This window comes from Podarcis cretensis (genome assembly GCF_951804945.1).
Source record: "Podarcis cretensis genome assembly, chromosome: 10".
Classification (NCBI taxonomy): domain Eukaryota; kingdom Metazoa; phylum Chordata; class Lepidosauria; order Squamata; family Lacertidae; genus Podarcis; species Podarcis cretensis.
Window position 1 is genome coordinate 3,663,352 of NC_137179.1, and position 25,749 is coordinate 3,689,100.

At 46.8% G+C, this 25,749-nt stretch overlaps 2 protein-coding genes across 4 annotated transcripts; both read right to left on the reverse strand.

Annotated features, from left to right (window-relative positions):
• Positions 1 to 2,538: 2,538 nt before the first annotated feature.
• Positions 2,539 to 11,877, reverse strand: CIMAP1B (ciliary microtubule associated protein 1B). Its single transcript, XM_079993088.1, has 7 exons — positions 11,764 to 11,877; positions 10,252 to 10,392; positions 9,092 to 9,295; positions 8,154 to 8,255; positions 6,133 to 6,254; positions 4,112 to 4,252; positions 2,539 to 2,682 (listed from the first exon to the last, which is right to left on the reverse strand). The coding sequence occupies exons 2-7, from the start codon at positions 10,358 to 10,360 to the stop codon at positions 2,602 to 2,604; spliced, it is 759 nt and encodes a 252-aa protein (XP_079849214.1). The 5' UTR covers positions 10,361 to 10,392; positions 11,764 to 11,877; the 3' UTR covers positions 2,539 to 2,601.
• A 4,002-nt stretch (positions 11,878 to 15,879) lies between these two features.
• Positions 15,880 to 23,885, reverse strand: LOC307225250 (C-type lectin lectoxin-Thr1-like). 3 transcript variants are annotated; one of them, XM_079993156.1, is made up of 6 exons: positions 23,559 to 23,885; positions 23,093 to 23,219; positions 22,071 to 22,150; positions 18,583 to 18,717; positions 18,160 to 18,271; positions 15,880 to 16,868 (listed from the first exon to the last, which is right to left on the reverse strand). In XM_079993156.1, exons 2-6 carry the CDS (start codon positions 23,211 to 23,213, stop codon positions 16,786 to 16,788), a joined length of 531 nt encoding a protein of 176 aa, XP_079849282.1. In that variant the 5' UTR covers positions 23,214 to 23,219; positions 23,559 to 23,885; the 3' UTR covers positions 15,880 to 16,785. The 3 variants fall into 3 exon arrangements, with proteins under 3 accessions (XP_079849282.1, XP_079849284.1, XP_079849283.1); XM_079993158.1 differs by lacking the exon at positions 23,559 to 23,885 and adding an exon at positions 23,382 to 23,540; XM_079993157.1 differs by lacking the exon at positions 23,559 to 23,885 and having other exon boundaries at positions 23,093 to 23,302.
• Positions 23,886 to 25,749: the final 1,864 nt, after the last annotated feature.

Below are 25,749 nucleotides of genomic sequence, written 5' to 3' on the forward strand. Positions count from 1 at the left end.
AAACTGACCAAATGTTTTCTCTGCAAGGTCAAAGGAAAATGGAAAAGCCTCCCCATTGTCTTCTCCTTCACAAATCCTGTCTTAAGGGCACATGTAAGATATGAATAGGGTGTGAGGCTGTGACCTGCCTCAGGAGCTAAGTATTTATCATTACAAAAGACTGGTCAGGATCCCCAGGCAATCCAATCAAGTGACCATTAAACAGGTAACCTGGCAGACAGGAGGTAAACAAAGCACTCGGATTTCTGATGTAGACCGCCCTTTCTGTGATGTATGCATGATGTTTCTGGGGGTGGTCTTGGACTTCAGGGAGGGAATTTAAAATGTCTATATAAGGGCAGGCACACTTTTGTTCTGGGTTCCTCCTCCCTCCTGCGTGTGGTGAGTGAGGACCCTGTTGCAACAGATTAATAAAGATCAGGCTTACTAGCTGCTTTGCTTCTCAATATTCTCTGGTTGGCCTCTTATTTTCTCCTACCAATAGGGAACCTACGTAAGGACTCTATATGGGCTCTTGGATACCCCTTAAGGGAACAGGGCAGATTTTTGATTACAACACTGGCAAATTCAGGTTGTGTACTTCAAAGGTCTTTCTAGCCAAGGTTGTGGATAGGCCCTGGATTCTACAGAGTGAAAAGAACAGAGGGTGTCAGGCACACAGTTCAGCAGTGGCGTAGCGTGGGTTGTCAGCACCCGGGGCAAGGCAAGTAATTTGCTCCCCCTAACCCGGGGCAAGGCAAGTAATTTGCGCCCCTAACCCCTAACCTGCCGCCGCTGCCAGCTTCTTCTTGCTGCTGCCTGGGCTGGGGTATTTATTGTAAGGTAGCCATGGCGGCGGCGGGTCCGTGTCAGGTGATCTGAGGCGAGTTGCCGCTGGCGCTGCCGCCCAAACGACGCCACTTGCCCGGAGGAGGAGGAGGGCAGAGAGGCGAGGAAAATGCAACATGGCCCAGCAGCTGCAGCAGCGGCGGCGGTGGCGGGGCTGTGAGGAGGGGCTGCCTGGTGCGCCCTCCGCGGCCCTGATGCACGGGGACCGCTGAGAGCTGCTGCCTGCCGGACGCCTTCAGCCCAGACACGTGCACAGCTCGTCGGTTCCACGAGACATGGGGCTCTGCTACAGCCTGCGCCCGAGGCTCTTCGGCGACTCCGGAGGCGGCGAGTGCCCCCCCCCAGATGTTGCGCCTGGTGCGGCCGCCCCCCCCTGCACCCCCACGCTATGCCACTGCAGTTCAGCTTCCTAAGAAACTCGCTTTCCCTTTGAAATGATCCTGAGCACCTTGCCGAGATGGCTGTGGAGATGTTCTTAGGAGCGCTGGAGCCATGGCAAGCACATTGTAGGAAGCCAGAGGATTTGCTGATTAAGGCTTCCTGCAGTCAGAGGGGTAGGACATCTGATTGCAGTGCCAGATTTATGTATAAAGTAAACAAGCTATAGCTTAGGGCCCCACTCTCTTGGGCCCCCCCAAAAAAATTAAAGAAAAAAAACCTGGATGTACATTTCCAAAATATAAGATAAAAAAACAAATAAAATAAAACGTACATAAAGCAACAGTGTTTTGTGTTGTGTAGGCTCCTATGATGCAAGTCATGGGCCCCACCTGCTAGCCTGTTCCCTCAAATACCACTGCTTTGCTCCTTTCTATATATAGGGTGCCTACATTCTGCTGTTTATGATTATTAGTTTACACCTATTATTATTTCATGTTACAGCAAGTTTCTAGAGACTAGATTACGAGTCTTGGTAAATTGTGTTTCTAAAGGAACTTTTGTTATTGCCAAATGCCCATGTGTTTGCATTATTAAGTTTGTTATGAATAAAAAATCATTTTAAGTTAGAGCCTAATAATTATTTCACTATTAATATACTTCTTAGTTGTATTTCAGTTCAACAATTACTTTGATAAAATACATTTTTGTTATGTGCAAGTGGCTTGAGATACCTATTGGGTCCATAAATTGCCATATAGCATATATTCAACACAAAAAACAGTGACCATCTGTTGTTGACAAAGGACAGCTGGACATATCAAGGGCCCCATTACCTTCAGTAGCTGAGGGCCGCATCAAACTGAAATCTGGCCCTGTGTGACTGGCAGAAGGAGAGCACATGATGCAAATTGGGAAAGGTATGTGCAGTTTTCTCAGGCTCCAGAATTTATACAGATTGCAGAATTTCGCCCTTATGGGCACCGAATTCTGATTTTTTTGCTTCGAGCTCACAAAACAGGGAAATTAGCAAATATTACAGTTATGGAGATCTTTGCCTCCCTGCCCCCTATAAAGCCCACCAAGCAGAAATGGGAAAACCCACACTTCCCAGCCCCACTTCAACTCACCCACACTTAAGACAACTGGATAGACTAAGGGGTGATTCAATCAGAAGAATCCAGCCAAAGAATCCGGGAACAGGGAGACCCAAAGGTGCAGCCGCCTCGCTGAACCCAGCTCCCCAGCTCTGAGGACCTTCCCCGGCCTTGGATGCTTCCCACCCCAGTTCCCTTCCCAGGCCCCAATCTCCAGCAACAACACAAAGCACCAAGAGATCCACATGTTTCCAAAGGAACATTTCTTGTCCAGACCATCTCTGCCGGTGGGGCCAGCTTAATCTGCCACGTCCACAATGAGAGGAGCCACGTAGTCCGAGTGGCGGATCCCGAAGGTCAAGCCACGTTGAGGTGTGTGCTGCAGGAGGAAGGAGAGACGGAGGGGCAGGGTTAGGCACCGCCAGCGGAAGGGAAGGGGTGGGGGCATGGAAGGCTCTTGGCAGGCCAAGATCTCACATCACACTCTGTTCTGTCAGACCACACCCAGAATACTGTGTCCAATTCTGGGCACAATTTAAGAAGGACGTTGATAAGCTGGAAGGCGTGCAGAGGAGGGCAGCCAATATGATCCTGGGTCTGGAAACCAAGCCTGATGAGGAGTGGTTGAAAGAGCTGGGTATGTTTAGCCTGGAGTGTGATGCAGCAGCAAAAAAGGTCAAAGCAATTTTAGGCTGCATCAACAGAAGCTGAATGTCGAGGTCAAGGGAAGTCATAATACCACTCTATTCTGCCTTGGTCAAACCACACCTGGAATACGGTGTCCAGTTCGTTGAAGCACAATTTAAGAAGGATGTTGACAAGCTGGAACGTGTGCAGAGGAGGGTGACTGAGAGTATATTTAATTTCTGGTTAGGTTGTCAACATGCATGCTCCTGCTTGCCCAGATTGTGGTTTCTGCTGGTTCCACAGTGGAGGGATAATAATAATAATAATAATAATAATAATAATAATAATAATTAATATCCCGCCCTCCCCATCTGAAGCCGGGCTCAGAGCGGCTAACAACAGTAAAAGTAACAAATGTTTACATAAAATCACAATCAATTAATTGAAATACATTCTAAAATCAATTCATTCTAAAATCAATTCAGAATCAAATTAATGGCAACCTTTGGGCTAGAGTTCTATGAGGGTTACCAAAGGAGGGGGTCAGACTGTGCCTTGGCCAAAAGCCTGATGGAACAGCTCCGTCTTGCAGGCCCTGCGGAAAGATGTCAAATCCTACAGGACTCTAGTCTCTTAGGACAGAGCGTTCCACCAGATCAGGGCCACGGCTGAAAAAGCCCTGGCTCTGGTTGAGGCCAGCCTAACCTCCCTGTGGCCTGGGACCTCCAAGATGTTTTTGTTTGAAGACTGTAAGGTCCTCTGTGGGACATACCAGGAGAGGCTATCCCGTAGGTACAAGGGTCCTAGGCCGTATAGGGCTTTAAACGTTAAAACCAGCACCTTGAACCTGATCCTGTACTCCACCGGGAGCCAGTGCAGCTGGTATAGCACCGGGTGAATGTAATCCCGTGGCGAGGACCCCATAAGGAGTCTCACCGCAGCATTCTGCACCCGCTGGAGTTTCTGGGTCAGTCTCAAGGGCAGCCCCATGTAGAGTGAGTTACAATAATCAAGTCTGGAGGTGATACTAATGAAGATCACCTTGCTCATTCACATTTGAATGTTGGGGCAAGAGCTGTCCGCCTCTCCCACCATCACATAAGACCCACATCTTTGCTGCAGGACAACTGCACCCCTCATCCCGGAACAATACCAGGCCTTCTGCTGCCACCTGCCCTCACCTTCTCAGGGCTGTAGGCTCCTGGACCCGGCTTCAGAGTGTTGTCTCCTGGGGGCATGTTGCGGGCCAGCATGCTGAAGTGGGGCGGGCGGTTCTTGTAGACGCTGGGATCCACCAGGCGGTAGTTGCAGGGCCCTGGCGTCTGTTGAGCAAGGGAAGAAAAAGGGTCACACGGGTGGCGCTGTGGGTTAAACCACAGAACCTAGGACTTGCTGATCAGAAGGTCAGCTGTTCGAATCCCTGCGACGGGGTGAGTTCCCATTGTTCGGTCCCTTCTCCTGCCAACCTAGCAGTTCGAAAGCACGTCAAAGTTCAAGTAGATAAATAGGTACCACTCTGACGGGAAGGTAAACAGCATTTCCGTGCACTGCTCTGGTTCACCAGAAGCGGCTTAGTCATGCTGGCCACATGACCTGGCCAGTAAAGCGAGATGAGCCCCGCAACCCCAGAGTCGCCCGCGACTGGAGCTAATCGTCAGGGGTCCCTTTACCTTTTAGGCCAGGCATGCCCAAGATCAGTCTCAGCCACCCACCCTGGACCTCTCCAGCCCCTTCTAGGGTGCTTCAATGTCCTCTGATTATGGGCATGTGAAAGTCATTGAGAAGAACCCCATTTCCCTTCTCATCATGGTTGGCATCCATCTGTCTCGAGAGACAATGGAGTGCACTTTTGAGGGTGAAGCCAAACCACTCTGTTAGCGGCCCCAAAGGGACCGCTCTGGGGCGCAAGCCTGGGCTGTGTGTCTGAAGGTCCTGGGCTACTCAGGTGACAAGAACTTTCAGCCATATTAAGGTGGTCTGAAGATGTTTGGCCCCAGCATGGCTGCAGGAGTTGCCAGAAGGAGGTGTACAAGAAGAAGAAGAAGAGTTTGGATTTGATATTCCACTTTATCACTAGCCAAAGGAGTCTCAAAGCGGCTAATAATCTCCTTTCCCACAACAAACACTCTGTGAGGTGAGTGGGGCTGAGAGACTTCAGAGAAGTGTGACTGGCCCAAGGTCACCCAGCAGCTGCATGTGGAGGAGCGGAGACGCGAACCCGGTTCCCCAGATTACGAGTCCACTGCTCTTAACCACTACACCACGCTGACCACAAGGCACTATCCAACAGTCTTGGAGGCTCCACACTGGATTGTATAAGGCATGCTTGGCAAATCGATACCGTGATCAACTCCCACCCGGAAACCTGTGTCCCCCACTGTGGAAGGACGTGTGGATCCAGAATTGGCCTCCACAGTCACTTATGGACTCATTGTTAAAACCATGTTTATGGAAGACAATCTTACTTGGCTACGAGAGACCGCCAGAGAAGAAGGAGAAGAAGAAAGAAGATTCTATTCTATTCTATTCTATTCTATTCTATTCTATTCTATTCTATTCTATTCTATTCTATTATTCTACAGTCATACCTCGGGATGAATACGCTTCAGGTTGAGCATTTTCGGGTTGTGCTCTGCGGTGACCCAGAAGTAACAGAACACGTTACTTCCAGGTTTCACCGCTTGCACATGCACAGACGCTCAAAATGTTGTCACGGGCATGCGCAGAAGCAGCTAACGCGACCTGTGCACACGCAGACACCCAGTCATGTCTTACGTTCCTTTCAGGATGCGAATGGGGCTCTGGAACGGATCCCGTTCGCATCCAGAGGTACCACTGTATTCTATTCTATTCCATATTCTACTTATTCTGCTTGTGTTTTTTGTGCAGCCGTTTTTTTAGATTAGTTTTCTATATCTTATTGCATTATGAAAGATTCAGTTAAAAATTTTACATGCAAAAAAATGAAAGAACATTGAACACAAAGCATAGCCCCCCACTTTGTCCTACATATTCCTCACACACCAGCCCCAAGAAAACTTCACACTTGAGCCCCTCGGTCGCTGAAGAAGCAGAAGAAGCAGAAGATGACTCCTTAGCACATATTTAAAGAACACCCCCCCCCCCGTTTTCTTGATTTTGCTTTCATCAAATCGTTTCAGGGTCTCCTAAATCTCCCACTCCTGGCTGTTCGGCTGCTTACCTTGCTGAGGTCCTCATAGAAACTCCCAATCATGCTGCGTCCAAAAATGGAGTAATTGGGGGCGGTGCTCTTGCCAATCACCTTGGGCCCAAGCATGGGAGGGAGGCCGTAGGCGGCAGGCCCTGGAGGAGGAAAAGGGGAGAGAAGGGATTCAGTGCGTTACGGCATCTGGGGAATTTTCCTATTCCACTACCCCCTGCAAATTGCTCTGTTTGTCTCATCTCTGGAAGAGTTCCAGAGAACTTGAATGCTTGCACAGTAGTTTGTTGAAATATATATACAGTCATACCTCTTGTTACGTTTGCACGTTTTCTCAGGTTGCGTCCCACGGCGACCCGGAAGTACCGGAAAGGGTTACTTCTGGGTTTCGCCATATGCCCATGCACAGACACGCAAAATGACGTCATGCACATGCGCAGAAGCGGAGAATCACGACCCGCACATGCAAAGATGTGCAGATGCGGGTTGCGTTCCTTTCAGGTTGTTAACTGGGCTCCGGAACGGAGGTACCACTGTGTGTGTGTGTGTGTGTGTGTGTGTGTGTGTGTGTGTGTATAATTGTCCAGTAGCACCTTAGAGACCAACTAAGTTTGTTCTTGGTATAAGCTTCCGTGTGCATGCACACTTCTTCAGATACGTATTTTGTGATATTCTTAGTTGGCTAAATAAAGAGATCCTGCACCCAGACAGGATCCACATGTGACTGAAATCCAACAGGGGTAATTGATTTGGATCAAAAACCACCCGAGGGGAAGTTCTGTTAAGAAAGAAAAACCTCTGAGACTTCTGAATTCTTCCCCTTAGCTCAAGGGATCTATGATTCCCCTCAAGGTCCGCTTGTTGGTCAGAAGAAATCAGAGATGGCAACCAAGTATATAAAAAGCAAGGTGGCAACTAAGCCTTTGAGCTTTATTGATCTGTTGCAACAGAGACCCTGGCACCCACAAACAAGGGTAAGAAGTCCAAACAAAAGTACGCCACAATTTTTAAATTCTTGGACAGTGTCTAAAAACCACCCAGAAAACACAATAGTCGCAATAATGGGTTGTACAGGTATATCAGGACATGCCACAGAATATATATTTTTTCTCCAATATTTGCAATTCTGTCATTCGAGGTGCTCGACCTGCTCAAAGCTTTTCCTGGGCTGCCCCAGACATCCTTTAGAAATGCTGAACAACCTGGCTCCAGAATCCGTTGACAAAGGCAGGTTTCATTCGTACACAGCGATCTGCCCTTTCAGACTGGTATGCTTGGATAGTTATTGATGCTTGTTAAACCAGTTTCACAGAGGGGAGACTCAGGAAGAATTTCATGAGGTCGACTGGCTATACATCTGTATATTTGCTTGCTTTAATCGAGTAAAGTATTGTTTCATTGATAAATTGGCCCTTTCATTGAGAAAAAGGGATTGATTGACAGTACCTGCAAGCAACTGACAGATAAGTGGAGACATTGTAAGTTTCAGCTCAGCTGAGCTCTTTTGCAGATTGCCTTTGCAAAGGGATCTTGTTGCAGCCTGTAGATGGGGCTGTTTTGCAATTGATCTTGTTCTTTTAAGCTTAGGGGATACAGTGGTGCCCCACAAGACGAACTCCTCGCAAGACGGAAAACCCGCTAGACGAAAGGGTTTTCCGTTTTGGAGGCGCTTCGCAAAACGAATTTCCCTATGGGCTTGCTTTGCAAGACGAAAATGTCTTGCGAGTTCCTGCGGTTCCCCCCCCCTTTCCCCCCCTTTTTCTAAGCCGCTAAGCCGCTTATCAGCTGATCCGCTAAGCCGATAAGCCGCTAAAAGCCGCTAAGCCGCTAATAGCGCTAATCCGCTAAGCCGTCAATGGGCTTGCTTCGCAAGATGAAAAAACCGCTAGACGAAGAGAATCGCGGAACGGATTCTTTTCGTCTTGCGAGGCACCACTGTATGCATTTATAGATCTGCACTGATGCACATGCACCCTATATTAGTATAACAGGAGGTCAGCAGCCAGATGGAGGGAGATTCTCTGTGGTTGCTGCTCTCTCACCTGGTGACTGGTCGTAATCGAAGTTCTTCGTCCGGGAAGCGAGAGAGTAGTTGGGGGCAGAAGGGTAGGCCAAATTCTTTGCTTTCTCTGGCGAATACCGACCTGCACAAAGCAAAGCACACAGGGGAAGGCTGAATTCACAACACTGCCCTGCATTCCTGTTACTATTTTTTATTAATTTTTTTTTAAAGAATATTTATTAAAGTTTTACAAAATCATAAATACAAAAATACATAAAGAACAAAAAAGGAAAAAAACTCTCAAACAAAAATACAGAATCAAAAAAACAAAAAAATAGAAAAACAGAAAAAAGAAAGTTAAAACAAATCCATTTTTTATAACTTTAAACTCATTAGCTTGTTTCTTTGACTTCCTCACATCTCCCCTTTTTGTATTCACATTAATTTAATCAAATCAGCAAATCCTTACCCTCTTTCATTTATCTTAACTCTATAACTTAACATATTATAACTCTGTATTTTCACCCATTATCAATTCATTTTTACATACTCTTTTTAACTTTGTTGCTAATGCCACTTATTTTCAATCCAACATTATTTTAACATTCATTAATTTTACAGTGTTTCTGCAGGTAGTCTTTAAATTTCTTCCAATCTTCTTCCACCAACTCTTCTCCCAGACCTATTTTTTATTAAATTTATACACCGCTCTTCATCCTAAGATCGCAAGAGCAGTTTACAGTACAAAAACACAAACACGCATAACATAACAATGAACAAAGCAAGAACTTCCCCCCACAACACATTTAAAAAGGTAAAGGATGCCTGACAGTTAAGTCCAGTTGCAAACGACTCTGGGGTTGCCACGCTCATCTCGCTTTACTGGCTGAGGGAGCCTATTCTAGTAAAATTGTCCTTTATATTCATAAGCCAGTTTTGGTGTTGTTGGTTTGTTGTATGGCAGATTTCAAGACTGACCTGGGCCTGGAGTCATAAAAGACATCACATCCCTGGGGCGTCCGTAGATGGAGAATGCAGGGATCCCATCCTTTCCCCTCATAGTCATGTTGGTTGGGATGAGGTAGCCTGGCCCAGGGGAGCAACCCACTAGCTCTTGGGGCCGGCGGATCCCAAAGCTGTACGCGGGGGCCCGGTAGCGAGAAGGGTCGTGTAGCGGGTAGCCTGCAAGGAAGAGCGAGCACAGAGAGGGAAGAGGAGAACTTGAGATGGATAGGATCCATTATTCCACTTTGCTCAGCATCTTGTCCATTAACAGCAACCAAGTGGGGCAAAATGGCAACTTCCAACCCTATACTGCCTTGGAGCAGGGACAATCTTTTCATTTTTGCAAGTAGTAGGCCTTTCCACCCTCTAGTATTTGTTCAACTTTCTACACCCCTGCTCATACAACATCCAGTGGTGAGGAGTTCCACACGTTGATTCGATGCTGGGGAAAGAGGCAGCTGTTAAGTATATTTGCTTAATTCACACTGAAATGGAGAGTGTCTGTGTGTTTTGCTGAAAGGGTTTAACTGGAAGATTCCATTGGAACAAAAGAAGAGCAAGAAGAGCTCTCTTTGCACCTAGATGGGCTGATAACTAACTGTATTTGTTCTCTGCCAACTAACACGTGAGTGTTTAACCTTAGATCAGGTGATTAAAGTATTCAATTGCAAATCAGCATCTTGGGGAGTTGGTCTTTGGTCTTTTGTTCCCAGCCAAAGTGGGAGTAAGATGTGATAATGAAGCTCTCCAGGAGATGCATAGCCTTAAGCAGGTGAATGCAGCCTAGAATGGGAGAGAGGCACAGTTTTGATTTCTGGAAGAAGTAAAGTTATTTCTTATAAAATGCTGAGTTTGTGCTGGACATGCTTTTGATATTAAGGAACTGTTTGGATGTATCATTTACTGTTTTTTGATCTGTTTGGAAGAAAGTTCTGCAAGTAAAGCTTTGAATCAATGTTTTACCCCCAAAGGAGTTGTTTTTTATGCATCCAGTTGCTTCAAGCTGCACAATATTAATATCTGCAAAAGCAGCAACCCAGACTTCTCCCATTCTAGGGTTTTGATGCTGGACTATATCACCTCTTACAGAAATGGGCTAGGGCCAGTATTTGGACTTCTTGCTTTTCACTTACCTACATTTGTTGGGAGAGCATATTTGGGTCCGGGGCTGCTGTAGAGGGCAGCGATTGGCCCTCTGGGCCGGTGAGGGCGCCAGGACCCCACCCAAACATCTGCAGACATGTTGAAATCTTTGTACTATTCTTCTTCTTGCCCTGAAAGGAGATCAGGAGGAGAAAGGAGATTATCGGGACCGTGCAACTAATGGATGCAAATCCTGAACTGGATCTGATCAATTTGGGTCAAATGCATATCATTCTGAGGCAGCTACAGTTGCTGCAGATCAGGACAAATGGACCCAAATCAACTTATCATGAATTATGCTGTTACAGAACTGAAAAAGCTTTCTGGGGGGAAATAAACAAGAGTGTTGTAGTTATTAATCACATCCTGTAAGGTGAATCCTGGGGTAGGGAGATGGGGGAAAGGAGGTGAGCTGGATTTTGCTTCCATCTAGTTTCTAACCCAGGCCACACTCTCATGAAACAACCTTGACTCACAATACTTGTTGAACGAGATGGTGGGACACATCTTTAGTCCAAACATGTCTTTGAGATTTCTTGATTTGTACCATATACATGAACGGTGATATGTTGGGAATCTGAAAACGTGCAGCTACTCACACAGAGTCAATTAAGGTTTGGCAGACAGCCAGAAGGCAATCTGAAGGAGTAAGTCTGCCTGGTGATAACAGAGACATGGAGACAGCCTCCTGATTGGTCAGGTTCTCTCAAGGGAGTGATAATTAATGGTCCACTAACTGGAATGTGTTGGTTCAGTAGTTCAGAGTTCAGAGTTCTGTGTGTCAGTGTAGGAGTTGTGAGTCGTGTATGAGAGAGCTAGCTAAAGATCCGTGTTCTGTTCCTGTAAATAGTCCACTGTATATAATAAACACCTAACTACAAGTTCCTGGTTCCTGCTTCATCTATCCTGTCTGCAGCCAAGTCACCAATTGCTTCCGTGGATTCTGCGTTTTCTCTGCTAGGTCTGGCTAAGGTCCTGCAACTAGTCAGAAAGTTGCGAAACACCAGTAGGTTTTGCCAATAAATAGTGCTATCATTGCACATCATCTTTAGGTTAGGCTGTGGTCCAGAGTCACACACCACCAATGGGCCAGAGGACTGCAGAGTGCCAGGATTCCACTTAAGTTGTGCTCTGTGCAGAACAGAGGAACACCAGAAGAACCTTCTGAATTAGGCCAACGGCCTACCTAGCCCAGAATCCTGTTCTTGCAGGGGCCAGCCAGCCACATGCCTGTGCAAGTCGGAGCCAAAGAAATAACAACTAATTGCACATTTATTCCATATCCAGTTATTCAGAAGAGATTCACACGGGCAATTTGCTTGCCTTTACAAGCCCTTTGGCTGCATTGCTGGTTTAAAATATTCATCCTTCTCTTCTCCACCCACCACCCTGTTTTTTTGGTACATAATATTTTGCTTCCCTTTTCTTGCTTGTGTTAGAATATTTCTTTTCCAAAGGGAGGGGGGAAAACCTTCAACATCTTTTTTAAAACAGAATCCAACCTCAGTCACAGCAAAGAAGATGGTCGTGTGCTCTTAGAGTTGCCCACCTCAGTTTAGAGACTGTTCCCGTCCACTCTGGCCTGTGCCTGCCTGCTTGCCAGGAGAGGTGCTTTGGTCGCATTGTGACCTCATGCTGATGACACTTCCCTGAAAAAGGACTGGCCTGCAAATGGACACCTGCAAGTAAAGGTAAAGGTAAAGGTAAAGGTAAAGGTAAAGGGACCCCTGACCATTAGGTCCAGTTGCGGACGACTCTGGGGTTGCGGCGCTCATCTCGCTTTATTGGCCGAGGGAGCCGGCGTACAGCTTCCAAGTCATGTGGCCAGCATGACTAAGCCGCTTCTGGCAAACCAGAGCAGTGCACAGAAACGCCGTTTACCTTCCCGCCGGAGTGGTACCTATTTATCTACTTGCACTTTGTGCTTTCGAACTGCTAGGTTGGCAGGAACAGGGACCGAGCAATGGGAGATCACCCCGTTGCAGGGATTCAAACCGCTGACCTTCTGATCGGCAAGCCCTATGCTCTGTGGTTTAACCCACAGCACCACCCACATCCTGCAAGTAGGAAGTACCATAGAAAGCTGCCAGGCACTGAGCCAGACCCATTGGTCTATCTAGCTCAGTCCTTTCTATGCCGACTGTCAGGGGCTCTCCAGGATTCCACACAATATTCTCTCCCAGTCCCAGCTGGAGATTGTGGGGACTGAACCTGCGAGCTTCTGAATGCAGGGCAGATTCTCAGCCGCTGAGTTATGTGTTATTGAAATTCTACTCAGTATGATCCAGAGCAGAACTCCAGCGTATACCATATTTTTCGCTCCGCAAGACGCGCCTGACCATAAGACGCACCTAGTTTTTAGAGGAGGAAAACAAGAAAAAAAATGAAACAGTGGATATATGATTTTTGTGGTTCATGCTGTGGCCACAGACATGTGATTTGACACAGAAATGTGTGAATATAAATCCTCCGTCCAGTCACGCTTTCTCTGGGCAGCTCTGCTTGGAAGCTCTGACCTGGCAGGATAGCAGCAGAGTAAATGCAGCGGTCCTGAGTCCATGTGAGAAAGGGATAAATTAAGTCCAAAGACAGATCGGTTCTTATCTCTAGAAGCGTTTATTTACAAGCCATAAATCAGTCTCTTTCCATCGGAAACCTCCGCCATTTCGGCATCTCTCCGTGCTTCCAAAAGCACACAAATTCACAGCTTCTCCGTTGTGCTGTGTCTCTCAGTCAGAAGCGAAAGCAACTCTGCTTGCAGACTGTGACGCACTTCTCTGCGTCAGGCTCCTCCCATATACAGGACACCACGGAGTTTTAACCCTGTCTGTTCCAAACTCCACAAGTTTGGGGTAGCCCAGTGCAAAAATCCTTAGAATCCATGTGGATCCTTGCTTTGTAACCATGTTTTTGCGCCATTGCGGCCCCATGAAACAGTGGATGCGTGATTTTTTGGGTGCAGGCTGTTGCCATGGACATGCTATGTGATCTGATGGTGAATTTGGGGTGACCCAGTGCAAAAATCCCGAGGATCTGCTTTTTACCCCTGGGCAATTTGGCTCCAGGGACCACACATTCGCTCCATAAGATGCACAGACATTTCCCCTTACTTTTTAGGAAGAAAAAAGTGTGTCTTATGGAGCAAAAAATATGCAGAGTTAGCAGAGCAACAACTTTAACACATTGCAGGATTCCCAAAAACAGACCAGAGGCAATTGTAATTTGTCCAGCAGAGCTTTACTGCTGCTGAAAGCAAATGAGCATAATGGACATTCAGGATTGGCACTGACCATAAGAAATCCAGTTGCAGCAGACTTAACTGAAACTTACAATAACTTATAATAAGTCTAAACCTTAACACTAAGCATACAGTGGTACCTTGAGTTAAGTACTTAATTTGTTCCAGAGGTCTGTTCTTAACATGAAACTGTGCTTAACCTGAAGCACCACTTTAGATAATGGGGCCTCCTGCTGCTGCCGTGCCGGTGGAGCATAATTTCTGTTCTTATCCTGAAGCAAAGTACTTAACCCGAGGTACTATTTCTGGGTTAACGGAGTCTGTAACCTGAAGCGTATGTAACCTGAAGCATATGTAACCCAAGGTACCACTGTACTGTGTACAGAACACCACATCAGAAGGAAAAGAGTCCTGGACCATGTTCCATGGGTTACCCCTGGGCCCAGCACAATTGTGCTCAAAGAAGATTCTGAGAATGCAGAGAACATGAATGTGTGCATGGAGCTGGGAGGCCCAAATGTACAGTACCCTCCTCAGGTAGGGATGGGGGGCCTCTCCATTTTGGTTCTTCTCCGGTTCTCATTTTTCAATTCTTAAATTCACTTCTCTGCACGTCTGCAGCCAGCTCCCTCCCTCCCCCCCCTTCTCTCTCTCTCATATCCTCGCCTGCCCTGTGGAACGCCCTCCCATCAAATGTCAAGGAAATAAACAACGACCTGACAGCAAACCAAGCCTTATGAGGAATGGTTGAAGGAGCTGGGTATGTTTAGCATGGAAAAGAGGAGACTGAGAGATGATAGCTATCTTCCAATATCTAAAGAGCAGTGTCTATCCCCATGGCACCACTGGCTGTTGCGGTTCTGGACAGTCAGGAATTAACACTCCAGGAGCGTTCTGATTCACTGGGTGCATTGCCCACATGACCCGGGCATTTTCCTTTGATCTGTGCTCTGTGGGGGCTGAGCTCTCTCTGGAAAGCAGTCTGTCTGTCTGAGAATGTGAGCAAGGTAGCTTCGTTTTTGTTAGAGACAGAAATCTGCGAACATGCAGCTAGATTCTGTCGGTTTTCTTCTCTGTTTGTTATGCTTCTAAATAAAGAGTGTTAGATTAGAAGCACTGGTGTCAAGCTGAGTTATTGAAGACACCACGTCGACACAGACAAGCCATTTTACACTGCATGTGAACTCTGCTATTATCAGGCAACTGAGAAGAGTGGCAGCGTGCGAGTGGAAGCATGTGGGCACCATTTAAGTTCGTCGGAGTGGCAATAAATCAAATTTATTGCAGGGCCGTTGCAGCAGACTCAGTGGGTCAAAGGATTTACGACCCACAAACTTTAACACTGACTTCCCAAATACAGTTCTGATTTTGGGGATACTTGAAGGGGAGACTCCCTGAGATGCCTCCGAGGCGTTCCCAAAGCAAAGGAAGGCTTGAACTCTGATTAATACACACAGAGGCTTGAAACAGCAAGACTCTGGGAAGGGTGCGTATAATCATCTGTGTCTACCCTCCGGCCCAGGTCGTTTTATTCACAAAAGAGCTTTTTACAGAGTGTTTGTAAGAACCAATCAGATTTCTTCTGAGCATTTCAACAAACCCCACGTGGGGACAAAGTTAAACAACAAAAACTAACTAAGCTTGCATATTTTTGGGGTAAACAAAACAGAACTACAAAGGAGTGCATTTGGCAACTCCGGAGGTGATAAACAATCAATACACATGATAAGAAGGATGGCCAGGAGGACAGCGATCATTATCACCTTCAGGTGAGATCTGTTTCCTGGCCCTAAGATTAACATCCTAAGATTAACATATCAGAAAAGCTACATCAAAAGAAGCTGCCCACTGTCTTTGATGATCCAGGATGCCTGCCTGTCTAAGTGGGTACGTGACTTGTGAAGAGAGAGAAATGGAACAGGGATGCAGAGGTGTGGATTGATCAAGAATCATATCAAAATAGTTTAAACCCAGCCAACGCAATGCTTTTACCTCTGACACAGATGGCTTACTCTATATTTGTTATAATTCCTCATAGCAATCCCACCTGATCACTACATGCCTCCACGAGTATCATAGCTTATGGAAGAGTAGATTGCCCTCAAGGCCAACGTGTTGAAGGCCCTAACCAGCACTTTGAAGTGTTTGAACAAATGACAGAGAAGCCACTGAGGCATATTTCTGAAGCATATTTGTAGAGGCATGCACACATTATAGACATTTATGTTTCCCTATCAGAATGACTTAAAGGTCAGGGATCTGCAGAGAAGGGTTCCTTCTTCTGCTCATTGTCCAGTAGATCCAGTGTTAGGTGTGGAGCAGGTAATCCTATGGGACAATTAGGAGCAGAAAGTGAGCTCCTAATTAATCCTTTGCAAGCACTCCTTGAACTGGTTGCATTACAGATCTCCCCCCATAGATTTCCCTTCCAAATTGATGGAAAAGTGCATTTCAGAGGCCCTCCTCTTCACCACTGATCGGTGCTAAGAGCAAGCCCCATAGGGAACGTCCTACTGCCTTGCTCTCATCTAATTAGTGCTGGACTGAAGCCCCTTTAGAGACACCCTTTCAGCAACAAGCAGCTGGTTTGCGCTGAGAGCACAGCTGCAAGGGGGCTGGCTGCAAGTCCCACTTTGTCTTTTTGCAGGTGTGGTTTGAATTCAAGCCACACCTGCAAACAGTCATTTCTCCTCTGCAGAGGGCTTGCTTTCATTAAGGCTTCACCCTTCCCAGGGCTCTAGAAGACACTGCCATGAAAGTGCATTGGTTCTTTGCAAACTAAAAGAGACCAGTTGAATGTCCTAAATGGCTTTCAATCTGAATCAGGATATTGGAGACATGTGAGTTGGGAGGGGCAGGAAGTAATAAAGGGAAGTAATTGACTCTTGTTTCAGGGGCATGTGTTTGAATTCACGGTGGGCTTAGGCATCTATTAGGGATGGGGAGACTGTTGTCTTCCTGACGTTGGTGCACTCCCACTCTCATAATTCCCACGCATCGTGGCCAGTTGTCTAGGATGATGCTAGTGGTGCTCAAGCAACATCTGAAAAGCCACAAAGGTTCTTCATCCTGGGCTCCCAGGGAAGGGGGCTCTTGCTACGTGCAGGATTCAATTAGATCTATTGCAGGCTACAGTGAGAGCAGGATGCTGGAATAGATGGGCCACTGGAATGGGACAGCAGGGGACCTCTGACGTTTTCATATTCTGAAAAAGGCACAGGTAGAAAGACAGCGTTGGATGGAAGCCTCTGAGATTTGATGGGGTCAGTCAGAGAGAGTGAAGAGGTCAGGAGGATCCGTAATTTGGCCTATGTTTGCAAACATAGGACTCTACATTCTTGCAGCTCTCTGCTCTAAATTTATCAAAACCTGGAAAAACACAGAGAAATGGTCTTAGGCAGAGTCAACAGCAGACACCAGGAGCTCCTTGGCATGCTGCTGCTGTTGGGACCCCAAAACCCTCAAAACACATGTACCCCCACCCCACGGTGGCCACAGGGAATGTCCTTTCTTCTTCTCCCATTCAAAAGAAACCAAGCCACTCGTCCAATACTAAATTGGCCAAGGTGGGTGGTGGCATCTATGGGGAGGACCTTGAGTAGAAAGCCACTTTTGATTGATGGGGTCTGTGTGGAGAGGGTAACAACGTTCAGATTTTTGGGTATTGAATTACAAGAGGATCTGTCCTGGAGTGTCAACACAAGGGGACCTGTGAAGAAGGCGCAGCAGAGACTGTACTTTCTGAGAATCCTAAGGAAAAACCATCTTCCGCAGAAACTGCTGCTTGCCTTCTATCACTGTGCCATTGAGAGCGTGCTCAGTTATGGCTTATGTGTGTGGTACGGAAGCTGTACTACCCAGGACAGGATGGGGTTGTGCAGAGTTGTGAAGGCAGCAGAGAGCATTGTTGGCTGCCCACTCTCCACCTTAGAGCAGATTTATGCCACAAGGTGCCATAGGAAGGCACTGGACATAGTAAAAGATCCATCGCATCCTGGTCACTGTCTCTTCCTGCCGTCGGGACGGAGATACAGGACAATGAAGACAATAACGAGCCGTCTCAAGAACAGCTTCTTCTCCAGAGCGATCTCGGCCCTGAATGGGAAACCTGGACTTTGAAAGTCATCTAATCTTCCTTGCTGTATTATACTGTATTGTTTTAATTAGTGTTTTTATAGTTGTTCTGATTTTGTGTGGAGTGCCCTACCTGGGTGGATGGAGCAGCCAAGTAATCTCATTGTCCCCAAGAGGGGGCAATAACAATAAAGATATTATTATTATTATTATTATTATTATTATTATTATTATTATTATTATTAAAAGTGGATTAGGATGGTGTTCCCTGTCAGTCTGAGCCACCTTGGGAACATAGCTGTCAATGTTTCCCTTTTTTAAAGGGAAATTCCCTTATTCCGAATAAGAAAAGGGAAAAATTGACAGCTATGCTTGGGAAGGCTAGATTCTTGTAAGGCAGCTTGGAAATATTTCTATCTAACAGATGAAAGGGCACCAAAGGAAGTCCTTCACTCACGACCTCTTGGCCAAAGAGCAGGCAAGGAGCACATCTCATACCCTCAGTAGAAATTTAGAAAATACTGCAACCCACATTGCATTGGGCATGGCAGCTCCAAAGTACCAGCCCTGAGAGTGGACCCCTTACCGTCCCCACGAAACAAGTAGGCACATGAGTTGTTGCCATGTTTATTAGGTTCTCCCTCAGCCCATGGTAAGAACTCGGCAGCAGAGCCATCTGTCCACTCCCAATTTCCATCCTGCAGGGACAAGAGAGGTGGGATGCTCTTTAGAAAGAACAGATCACAAGGAGACATTTCCAAGACACAGCACACTCCTTGATGATTCCACCCAAACGAACCACAGACAACATTATTTGAGTTGCTGGACATCAGCCAGGAGCCCACCATGACTGTTTTGGCCTCCAGTATGTTGAGTCCAGAAAACCTTCTCATAACATTTTGAGGACATCAGCTGGGGAAGCCCCATAGAAGAATCTTCCCACTGAATTCATTTACTATCAGCTCCAACAGTGCTGACGGAGGAGGAGGAGAAGGCCTTGGAGACTCACCCTATCCTCGTCTGACAATCCAATCCAGACACTTAGTTCCATCGATCTTTTAAGGTCTTTAGCCAATAAATCCAGTTCTGTTGCTTCACGGATAGAGAGAAGTTCAGAAGTCGGGTCAAATACACGGCAGGCTCTCTGAGAGGTGGAAAAAAGAATGAGTTTTATGCAGCTAGACTTACCTTTGAATTCTCCTCAAAGTCAGGTTCAAGGTTGAATATTGCAGTCTCAATTCTCCACTTTCAGTTTGTGATTTTGTTTATAAAAAGAAAAGTTCTCAGGAGAACTGAGCAGCATTTGAGTGGACATTGCCCCAGTATAAAAACATTTGTTTGCTATTTCACCTCATATTCTGCAGCTTTGGGTCTTATTTTCAAGAATACACTTTACTCACAATTTCCTCTAATACAGTGGTGCCCAACTGGTGGGCAGGAGGCCAAGAGCCCCACAAATCTTCAAGGATGTGCCCGGGCCCCCTCAAAATTCTGTGGTGTCTGTGCGTGCATGCCTCCTAATGTGCTTACCTCACTCGCATACACTGCATGTTGTGTGCAAAACATGTCAGCATGCTGCATGGCATGCGTGCATGACATTGTCGCGAATTCTCCGCGGCACTTTAGCAGAAATGCTCAGAGTTCCAGGTTCTTCAGTGCAGAATATTTATTGTGAGCTATATATACAAATGGACATGGGTGATGCTGTGGGCTAAACCACAGAGCCTGGGGCTTGCTGATCAGAAGCTCGGTGGTTCGAATCCCCGCAACGGGGTGAGTTCCCGTTGCTCGATCCCTGCTCCTGCCAACCTAGCAGTTCTAAAGTACGTCAAAGTGCAAGTAGATAAATAGGTACCGCTCCAGCGGGAAGGTAAATGACGTTTCCGTGCGCTGCTCTGGTTTGCCAGAAGCGGCTTAGTCATGCTGGCCACATGACCCGGAAGCTGTACACCGGCTCTCTCAGCCAATAAAGCGAGATGAGCGCCGCAACCCCAGAGTCGGCTGCGACTGGATCTAATGGTCAGGTGTCCCTTTACCTTTACCTTTACCTTTTATATATACAAATATCTACAGGCTATAATACACGGGCAGTTCATAAAGTCAAACAGAGTACCTGGCTACAGGTATTAAGACAAATAGAAAGACATCTAACTCTCTCTCTGACCACATATAGGTCTTTAAGCAGAGGCTTGACAACCATATGTCAGGAGTGCTCTGATGGTGTTTCCTGCTTGGCAGGGGGTTGGACTCGATGGCCCTTGTGGTCTCTTCCAACTCTATGATTCTATGATTCTATGATTCATACTCCTCTACACCACCACTTTACTGCTGTACAGGTTTCCCTTTTAAACCAATGACAGCCCATCAACTGACAGCACATTACTGCTCAGTCTTTCTGACCTAGCACCTCCATAGAGTATTGCAGAGTATTGCAGGCTGATTGTATCAGCCAGTTGCATCAGCTAGCAAACTCAAGCCTGCAGACTTACTATCTCACACAACATTCTGTGAATCCCGACAGACATTAGGAACTTACCTGCATGGCATCACCATGGTGCACAGCCCTGGCCATCTCAATCACGGGGGCAAGCTGGTACACTTTCTCTTATACAGCGGTACCTCGGGTTACATACACTTCAGGTTACAGACTCCGCTAACCCAGAAATATTACCTCGGGTTAAGAACTTTGCTTCAGGATGAGAACAGAAATCGTGCTCCAGTCATGCAGCAGCAGCAGGAGGCCCCATTAGCTAAAGTTTTGCTTCAGGTTAAGGACAGTTTCAGGTTAAGAACGGACCTCTGGAACGAATTAAGTACTTAACCCGAGGTACCACTGTATATTTGTTCACTGTATGTTTGTTCAACGTATTTTGGGGGAGAACCAAATTTCAAATGATACCTCTGTTTCGATGTGTGCTATTTCAGGACATGCTAAATGGAGTGGCTCTCATTCAAATGTGCTTCAAAGGCAAATTCCCCCCATCATGCTCATCTAATGAATTTCATGTGCAGTTTTAAGTCTGCCAGATCCAGCATGCAGCATGCTTGGGCAATGTCCGGTGGCGTAGTGGTCATTTTATGTTTGTGCAGAAGCTGGACACAACAGCCAACCTGTCCCCAAGGAGAACTGAAAGCCTTGCCTTGAAAGAATGAAAAAGTGCAGGTAGCTGTGTTGATCTGTTAATATATTCCTTCCCCGAAGGAGGAACAGTACAGGGTAGAATGCCTAATCTATTGGGATCCACTTGGCTTATTGGGACATAGTAGGAGAATGCCAGAAAATTGTCCTCCCATAGCAGAGGCATCTCTGCGGTGGGTGTGGGCTGCCCCAGGTGTCACCTCTGAGGGGGGTGACAAAATGCCAGGCAGCACTCACCACAGGGCCTGTAGTGCGCCTGAGCCATGCGTCTCTCCTGGGAGTGACGTGGTGGCTTGGGTGTCCACAGGCTCTGCGCTGCCCCAAACGGTCCGCCCACCACCTCCCCACCAGCTGTAGGGTGGCTGAATGGGAGGAGACAGGCAGACTCCTTGGAGGCTCAGCTGAGAGTCCTGCCCCAGCTGGCCTTGTCCCATGGGAGCTGGCTCTGCTGCTGTATCTCTGCTGTTGATTTGACAGGGCAGGCTTGAGTTCAGAGCAGTGCAAGCAGACTAGCTGTGTGCATCAGATAGCATCTCTCAGGGTGCTGACAGGGCTGTTATTTTCCTGGTGGGCTTCAGTGACCCCCACAACATACATTTCAAGCACCTTTAGTAAACATTCAGGGCATGTAGGTTATACCCAAGAACCGTGGGAACTGTAGCCCTGCGGACAGTAACCTACAGTTCCCAGGATTCTTAGGGGAAGTTTGTGTTCTTCAAATGTGTGTTCAATGGGTGTTGGGGATTTTGCTCACTTCGTCTCTAAGGTATGGTGGGTTCTCCAAGTTGTTCCTGATAAAATGATGTTGCTTATGACCCTACTCTGTCCCTGGGGGCTCACTTGAAAGCAGAACATGCTGGAGCCTTCATCAAACCTGAGTAAGTACTCCAACCTTTGGGGCCAATGGGTCTTTTCTGGGATGATGAGCCCACCATCTCAAGCCATCTTAAAGAAGGCCTGGCTACTTCCAGCCTATGAACAGCGTATCTATCCAATCACTATCCCACATAACCTGTATCTTTCCAGGATTGAGTTTCAGCCTGCTGGCCCTCATCCAGCCCCCTAGTCGTTCCAGGCAATGGTCCTGAGCTTCCTCAGCCTCATCTGAATCTGAGAAGAACGATAAACTGATGAACTGAGCTGGTTGCCCAAGGCCTAGTGAAGGAAAACCTCACTTCATATCCATAAATGACATCTCATCAGCTCTTGAGATGCCAAAGATGGCCTCCTGGGATAAAAATCATGGTCATGGGATCGAGATTCATAACAGGTCTTCTGCAGAGACTCTCAAGCATATCTTGTGTTTTGTGCCCTTGCTCTTTCTGGACCCACCCAAAGCACCTAGAGGCCCCTCTTACCACTGCCTCGTGCCATGTTAGCCGGTTGGAAAAGCCATGATAGCAACTTTCCATTTCTCTTTTCCAGCCCCGGAGGCAGCCTTGAGGTAACAGAGAGGGAGAACATTAGCATTCAACATGGTCACGTCAGCACATGAAACAGTGGAAATAAAATATTTTTGGGGTGTCATAAAAGCCAAAGGGAAATAGAACGTCCTCAAAGACGTCCCAGGTCATGGGGTCCTCCACTTTCTTGGTGTCCAATACGACATATAATATTTCCATTGTATTAAATTATTTACCTGCCAATTTTCCAGCCAAGGAAAGCTAATGAGAATAACAGCATTAGATAATCTTATTTCAACCAATAATAAAAAAAACCACTAGGAAATAAATACTACTAAACCCAGAATGATTCTGAAAAGTGTAGCTGGTCACTGCAACTATACTGAGGGTGTGGGTTCCAAAGGTGTGGAGACACCTCAGAAAAGACCTACTGACAGATGAAGATGGTGGACAGACCAGTATCCATCTGGAACGTCCGTGTGCAATTAAGAGGATACAGGCACAAACAAGTCCACAGATTTCATAGGTCCATCCCATTCAGGGGCCTGAAGGTTAAAGTCAGCACGTTGAAGTGCACTGGGAGACATTAAAACTGGTACGATCTAAGTGCTATTGAAGCTGCGTGCTGCAAACAGAACAGGATTCTGTCATTTTGAACCAAACAGTCTACAGGGCCAGACCCACACATGACACATTACAGTAGTCTAGCCTGGACCAAGACCAGCACATGGATCACAGTGGCTAAAACTCACCTCTTCAGAAAGGGATACAACTGTTTTACCCTAGGAAACTGATGAAATACAATATGCATCATCCAAGACTGGCTGGAATTGCTGGATCTGATAATTTAACCAAAATGGCACACGAGAGGTTGGGCAAAAATGCCAATGGATCTGCACTTGGTTTTCTAATGCTGCCAGAAGCTTCTCTTTCTCTAAGGAGACATCAACCACCTCTGAGATGAAATGATACCTTACCAGTGGGACCGTAGGGGTTTTCTGCTTTTTTTATTTTCATTGCGAAGCCAAAGGAGAGCTGCCATATCAGAACAAGGCAGGTGCAAAGGAGGCTGAGCCTGGGGTCGGAGGAAGGCTGCATCTGCTTCTAGAGACAGAAAACACCAAACACACAATTGCTAGGCTGAGTTTCCTGCATCCATCACTCAGAAGGTGAGGCCTTGTCTTTCTTTCTAACAGAAAGAACACTCATTATCTCACCCATATAGAATAAAGTAAAGGTAAACAGAAAAAGTAAGGAGTTACAAACCCTCAAGATCAAATCATTTCACTTTATAGATTTATCAACTCTTTTATTTGTTGGGGAGCTGGTCCCTGAGACGCAAAGGTACCCCATTGTTCGTGTGCTGCTCACTTTGGAGATATAGCTGCCATTCAAAGGCCAGCATGGAGAGTCAAAGAGATCAGAAGGGGGGAGATAACTCACCTGGTTTTTCAGCTTCTCTCTCTCTCTCTCTCTCTCTCTCTGAGCTGCTGATTCTTCCTTATTCAAGTGTTCCAGTTGAGATACGCCTGGGTGGGAAGGTGGTGTTTATGTGTCATTTATAGTCTGATAGGTAGGCAATGGCATGTGGTGAGAGACACTTGGCAGCACAACGGAAGCCTAATGGTTCAACGCAATCACACACTGAGATCTTTTGCATCAGAACACAAAAGTACAGAAATATCTCTTTCACCTGAAAGTCACTGTGGATTGAAAAATGTCCAACTGCTATGAAGTGGAAATTAGCAAGGAGGAGAGTCATGCTAGGCAAGGAGACTCCTCATGACCCCATGGACCAGAGCACGCCAGGCATGCTCTTTCACTGCTTCCTGCAGTTTGGTCAAACTATGCTGGTAGCTTGGAGAACACTGTCCCACCATCTCGTCCTCTGTCGTCCCCTTGTCCTTGTGCCCTCCATCTTTCCCAGCACCAGGGTCTTTTCCAGGGATTCTTCTCTTCTCATGAGGTGGCCAAAGTCTTGGAGCCTCAGCTTCATGATCTGTCCTTCCAGTGAGCACTCAGGGCTGATTTCCTTCAGAATGGATAGGTTTGATCTTCTTGCAGTCCATGGGACTCTCAAGAGTCTCCTCCAGCACCAGAATTCAAAAGCATCCATGCTTTGGCGATTAGCCTTCTTTATGGTCCAGCTCTCATTTCCATACATCACTACTGGAAAACCATAGCTTGAACTATACGTACCTTTGTTGGCAAGGTGATGTCTCTGCTTTTTAAGATGCTGTCTAGGTTTGTCATTGCTTTTCTCCCAGGAAGCAGGCATCTTTTAATTTCATGACTGCTGTCACCATGGATCTTTCATGGATCACTGCCTTACCGTGGCAAAGGGGCTTGAATAACTCAGAGAAGCTATGAGCTATGCCATGCAGGGCCACCCAATATGGACAGGTCATAGTGGAGAGTTTTGACCAAACGTGATCCACCTGGAGCAGGAACCGGCAAGCCACTCCAGTATCCCTGCCAAGAAAACTCCATGGACAAAGACAACATCGCCTCTTACTTTGAGTGTATTGTGTCAGCTAATGAAGCCCCACCTCTTTCCCTCACTTTAAGGAAGAAAGGTGGTGTGTGTGTGTGTGTGTGTGTGTGTGTGTCTTCAGAGTGAGACAATCTGGTTGAGATGGACAAGGAGAGTGTCTGTTCCACATCTCCAAGGTGATCATGAATGGCAGGGTGAGATTTTGTCCTGTTTCCTGATCTGGAATGGGAGGGGGGGAGATCAACTTCTGCACAGGGTGCAACTGAAATGAAACAGCAGGGCTGTGTGGTCCCCTGATCCACTGGGTCTCTGTGATTGTGGGACAGTGGTCAGAGCTTGCCTTAAAGGTGAGGTGCTTGCTATAACAGCAGTGTCAGTGAACACCTCTTACTGGGGTTGGCATAACTCTGTGGTGGAGCCTCTGCTTTTGGAGACAGAAGACTCCAGATTTTTCCCCCCACCCTCTTCCAGTAGGGCTAGAAGCCTGGAGAGCTGCTTCCTTTCAGAGCCAGTTGTAGCTGTGCGTCAACCAAACATGAAGGAGTGAGATCTATTCTTCGGAACTTCACCACTCTGGCATGAAAACTGTTCCTGGCCCAAGGTGTCGGCCAGAATGGCACCTTCCTTCATGCTATCCTCCTTCCTTGCTATTCTCTTCTGATCCAAATGCACAAATGCATGACTGGCGCATACTTTCCCACATGTCGTTGTCATCAGGAAATGTTCTTGCAACTCAGTTGGCATCATCAAGAGGAATCCATTCTCCATCATCTGATAAGACAGGGCATGAAACACCATGTTCCTTTGCCTAATCAGAGTATAGATTGAAATCCTGCCCACCAGCTAATGTTGTTTGTGGGCTGCTATGAGCACATCCTGATATACCCAGTAGGAGTTTGGTTTCAGAAGAACTGCCCCCAGTCTTCTGTAGCAGAGGTACAGAGTGTTCACCCCCCCCAACAGTGCATTTCAAAGGCCACATCTTGCTTTTCAAGGTATATGTAATTAAATAACCTCAGAACTGTGCACCTTACAGGGAGGAAGGTGGTACAAGGGATCTGAGGTGGAGGTGAGTGTGGTGCCATAGTCCCACACAGCAGAGGGTATCATCAAATGATCACCTATTGGCATGAGTTCCAA

Excerpts from the sequence above, each read along its gene's own strand:
- CIMAP1B (XM_079993088.1), bottom strand. The coding sequence starts at position 10,360 with ATGTCTGCAGATGTTTGGGTGGGGTCCTGGCGCCCTCACCGGCCCAGA. Across the intron at positions 9,296-10,251 it reads TGCTCTCCCAACAAATGTAG|GCTACCCGCTACACGACCCT; the intron begins GTAAGTGAAAAG and ends TCTTCCTTGCAG. Across the intron at positions 8,256-9,091 it reads TTTTATGACTCCAGGCCCAG|GTCGGTATTCGCCAGAGAAA; the intron begins GTCAGTCTTGAA and ends TGCTTTGTGCAG.
- LOC307225250 (XM_079993156.1), bottom strand. The coding sequence starts at position 23,213 with ATGCAGCCTTCCTCCGACCCCAGGCTCAGCCTCCTTTGCACCTGCCTT. Across the intron at positions 22,151-23,092 it reads AAACCCCTACGGTCCCACTG|GCTGCCTCCGGGGCTGGAAA; the intron begins GTAAGGTATCAT and ends TGTTACCTCAAG. Across the intron at positions 16,869-18,159 it reads CTACTTGTTTCGTGGGGACG|GTTTTGATAAATTTAGAGCA; the intron begins GTAAGGGGTCCA and ends GTGTTTTTCCAG.